This window comes from Oryzias melastigma, unplaced genomic scaffold (assembly GCF_002922805.2).
Source record: "Oryzias melastigma strain HK-1 unplaced genomic scaffold, ASM292280v2 sc02193, whole genome shotgun sequence".
Taxonomy (NCBI): domain Eukaryota; kingdom Metazoa; phylum Chordata; class Actinopteri; order Beloniformes; family Adrianichthyidae; genus Oryzias; species Oryzias melastigma.
In genome coordinates, this window is record NW_023418770.1 from 20,132 (window position 1) to 24,530 (window position 4,399).

General features: G+C 44.2%; 2 protein-coding genes across 2 annotated transcripts; both read left to right on the top strand.

Annotated features, from left to right (window-relative positions):
• Window positions 1-133: 133 nt before the first annotated feature.
• Window positions 134-1,512, top strand: LOC112138792 (tectonin beta-propeller repeat-containing protein 1). Its single transcript, XM_024261431.2, has 4 exons — window positions 134-299; window positions 375-481; window positions 546-665; window positions 737-1,512. The coding sequence occupies exons 1-4, from the start codon at window positions 149-151 to the stop codon at window positions 866-868; spliced, it is 510 nt and encodes a 169-aa protein (XP_024117199.1). The 5' UTR covers window positions 134-148; the 3' UTR covers window positions 869-1,512.
• A 1,335-nt stretch (window positions 1,513-2,847) lies between these two features.
• Window positions 2,848-3,664, top strand: LOC112138794 (tectonin beta-propeller repeat-containing protein 1). Its single transcript, XM_024261432.2, has 4 exons — window positions 2,848-3,002; window positions 3,077-3,133; window positions 3,205-3,379; window positions 3,460-3,664. The coding sequence occupies exons 1-4, from the start codon at window positions 2,905-2,907 to the stop codon at window positions 3,646-3,648; spliced, it is 519 nt and encodes a 172-aa protein (XP_024117200.1). The 5' UTR covers window positions 2,848-2,904; the 3' UTR covers window positions 3,649-3,664.
• Window positions 3,665-4,399: the final 735 nt, after the last annotated feature.

Below are 4,399 nucleotides of genomic sequence, written 5' to 3' on the forward strand. Positions count from 1 at the left end.
AATTGTGGTGTGCCATCACCAAAATACAGGGAAAAATAAAACAATATAATTTATTCCAGTGTGGTGGGACAGGTTAAACGGTTTAAATGGTGACCAATCTGGGACTCTCGATTTGTTAGTGACGTATACATAGCTTCTGTTTCCATTCATGAAAGGGTCAACCAAAAGTGAGTGGTTAGTACTTAACTTCTTCTCGCCCCCTGCAGGAGAATGCTGGTACCACATCCCCTCTCCTCCCAAACAGACCCTCAGACAGCTGTCGGTTGGACGGACGTCCGTCTTCGCCGTGGATGAAAACGGTGAGGAACGTTCGATCTGAGCAGCTATCTGTCTCATTAAAAGGGAAGAGTTGACATTCTCCCTCAAACAATCAGGTAACCTGTGGTACAGGCAGGGCCTCACCCCCAGCTACCCCCAGGGATCTGCCTGGGAGCTCATCTCTAACAACGTCACCAAGGTCTCTGTGGGCCCGCTGGACCAGGTGGGTGGAGCCTGCGGTCTTCTTCTGGTTGGTGACATGTGATCAGAGGGTGGCTTCTTTCCAGGTTTGGATCATTGCCGATGGAATTCCGGGTTTTCCCACTGAGACTCCGGGGGCGGTCTGCCATCGGTTGGGGGTGGGGCCCATGCAGCCCAAGGGCCAGTCCTGGGACTACGGCATCGGGGTAGGTTCCTCACCGGTTTTTGTTGCTTCTCGTCTTTTGAAGCTTTGCATTAAATGCTCTCTGGCTTTCAGGGGGGCTGGGAGCACATCAGTGTGAGGGGGAACTCTGCGGAGGCGCCTCGGAGTCCCCACCCTCCCCCGCTGGGCCCCGCCCGCAGCCCAGCCCCCCAGAGAACGGTGAACGGGAGCGCAGTGTGTGTGTAGTCCGTGTTGCGGCCGTCTTCCTCCAGCCCTGTTTGTGCCTGGATCTGCATTCGCCTCCTGGAATCATTCCCTAATTCCCCTTCATGTGAAGGGACCGCACAACCGGACCGCACAGCCGCCACGTCTGGATGGATGGATGAGCGTCGGGGCCTGGCTGGGTTTCCAGGCGGAAGGACAGCCTGGATCCAGCAAAAAAGGGGTGCATGTGTTTGATTGTACGACTGCTAGGCATCATGGGACGGAGCAATAGCTTTTTATTTCTTCACCTTTGGAGAGGAGGGATTTCAGTGAAGGGCTAATTTACAGTCGTTGCTGCTGCAGCCTGAGATCTGTTTGTTTGTTTGTTTGTTTGTTTGCATGTCATTTGAATTCTGAGGATTTGTTGAAGTGTTTCTCAGTTTGTGTTTGCTTTAGTGTGTTCTTTATTTATTTATTTATTTTTCTTCCCAAACAACTCGCCGTCTGAGGACTTCTTTTTTTCTCCCAAGATGGGAATAAAATCTTTCCGGAGTGGGAACATATTGATGCCCTGCAATAAAACCTTCTTCCTGCTGGAAGAAGAATCCGATCATTGAGACTGTTGACTGAACACCACCCAGCCGCACATTCATGGAGATGCAAAATAAAAGTTTGAATATGCTCGACGCCCTCGAGGACTTCTTACATCTTTGAAATGAAGAAGACCAAGTGGTTTTGAGATTTATTTTTTGGTTCATGGAGGTTTGAACCAAAAATACTTTTTTTCACTCAGTATGGAAGAAAAATAAAACATATCTGGACTGTAGAGACAAAGATTAGAATAAAATATATAAGTTAAAATAATTTTTAAATTAACTAAATTTCCAACTTTAATTCATGCAAACTCACGAGAAAAAAAGTAAAACCTTAAATAGATTGCAAGTCTGTTGCAGGAAAGTATACATTTTTGCTAGTTAGAATTTGTATTTTAAAGAAATTTTAGCTGCTTAATAAATAAAACTTAAAAAAGGAATCTTAAAGGTTTTTTCTCTCTGTTGTCGTTTTATTAACTCCCGAAACTCCTCACTCCGCACCGGAGTCTATCCACGTTGATCTGCGTGTGTACGTGTCTGTGAAAAAAGAAAAAAAAAAAAAAGTGTGCGTGTCTGTCTGTTTTGTGTGTCACTGTGCTCGCGCGTGTACGTTTGTGTTGTGATTGTAATGTTTATATCCGTGTCTACCGCCTGTTTAGATACAAGAACATGATCACATTTGTCAATCGTGGCATTTTATTGTGAAAAAACTGGTTATATTTTGAAAAGAAACCGGATTTTCTCACGTATCTTGATGCAACTTGGGGCGCGCAACACAAGCAACTTTCGGGTGCGAAGCGCCCAGCTCCAGCAAGATCATCAAACTTTGAAGTAACGCGCCGCGATTTACACGAAGTAACTATAACGGCGTTACAGCGAGGATGAAAGTAATTAGTTAGATTACTAAATTACTTGATTTATAACGCCGTTAGTAACGCCGTTATACTTAAACGGCGTTAGTCCCAACACTGATGCTAGTGCAGATAGCTGAAGATGCTGACATTGATAGCTGAAATTACTGAAGCTAATAGCTAGCATAAATGTTAGTTAAATGCCAAATTAGCCTTAAAAAATGCTAAATTAGCCAAAACAGCAAGCATGAAGCTGAAATATTAGCTAAATTCCAAAATAGCCTAAAAAAACAAAACAAAACAAATAAAAATCCTAAATTAACCCAAAAAGTTAGCATGTAGCAGAAATATTAGCTAGGTTCCAAAATAGCCAAAACAACAACAAAACATTCCAAAATTAGCCAAAATAGCTAGCATGTAGCTGAAATATTAACTAAACTCCAAAGTAGCTTGAAAAACAATAAAATTCGTAAATTAGGCAAAATAGCTAGCATGTAGCTAAAATATTAGCTAAATTCCAAAATAGCCCCAAAAAACAAAACAAAAAAAATATTCTAAATTAGCCCAAAAAGTTAGCATGCCTAAAAAGCTAAAGAAATACTAAATTAGGCAAAATAGCTGTCATGTAGCTATCATGTGGATTTTGTTCCAGGTGTCAGAATGGACCGTGGACTACAAAGTTCCTGGCGGGACGGACAAAGAGGGCTGGCAGTACGCGGCAGACTTCCCCACGTAAGAAGAGCCCCCGCCCCCACCCCAGAAAAGACACATTTCTGCCACTATTTACCCCCCTCTCCGTCACACAGGACGTTTCACGGCCACAAAACAATGAAGGACTTTGTCAGGCGCAGACGGTGGACCAGGTAAATGCCCCCACGTCTATTCGATCACCAATTTGCTGTTACTATGGCAACGTATCACCTGTGTTGTTCAGGCAGTGCAAGATCACCGTGAGAGGCCCGTGGAAGCAGGTCCCGCCCATCCACCTGAGCGACATCTCCATCATGCCCTGTCTGGCCCAGAGCCGGATGGAGCAGGTCCCCGTGTGGGCCATCAGCGACAAGGGAGATGTGCTGTGTCGCCTGGGGGTGACGCCCCTGAACCCTGCGGTGAGGGAAACCCCATAGAACAGCTTCAGGTTGTGTCGGTGAAGTTCTAATTTTTTCCCCCCCGTGTGTCCCGACTTCAGGGCAGCTCCTGGCTCCACGTGGGCACCGACCAGCCCTTCAAATCCATCTCCATCGGTGGGGCCAACCAGGTGTGGGCCATCGCCAAGGATGGAGCCGTGTTTTACCGGGGATCTGTGTCGCCGCAAAACCCTGCAGGTCAGAGGTCACAGAGACAGGAAGGGATCCAGACTTCTTTAATCAGCCTTTGATCTGTGATTAAAGTGTTTCCAGGAATCTTCCAGGAATCTTTTAATTATAATTATACTGTTTTTAGCCAAAACCAAAAAATGTGTGCTGTTTTTTACGTAACATAAAGATGCCCCGCCCCCTCTTCCTTTCCCTCTTACTGAAGCTCAAAGCAAAAATACACCCGCCTGGCGTATTTTCTGCCACAAATTAACTGTTTTTCCAGCTGCATTTTTCATCAGCTCCTGATTCACAACAATTTGAATGAAGAAATACTCAGAAATTAAACTTTGAGTTTAATTTTCTTAATTTATGTTCTTGATCAAGAGAAAAATGCCACAAGAACATGTTAAACACATGTTTTGGTAAGCGACCTCATATAAGAAAGAAACAACATGACATTTTTTTATTTAAAGGGTAACACAACAGGACAGTTGGAGGGTGACTTCACTCTCAGCCCAGATTTTAAAAAATGCAAAAAAGGGGCGGCCTGATCAGGGGAGGTGTGGTTTCAGCCTATAGGGGGCAGCACACAGGCGGTTTTTATACTGTAATTTCAGGAACTAAACACGTTTATTTTGTCAATAGTCAAAAATGTGGCAAAGACTAACAGAGAACACTTTTAAAGCCTCCTTTATAGAGGCTAACAGCCAAAAAAAAGTTGATTTAGTGTTTGGTTACCCTTTAAAAACAGTTTTTGTTCTTATTTTAGTGCCAGTTGCACCGATTGGTTGATGTCTTTCAAGGAAAAACACACACTTAGAAAAAGCCTTG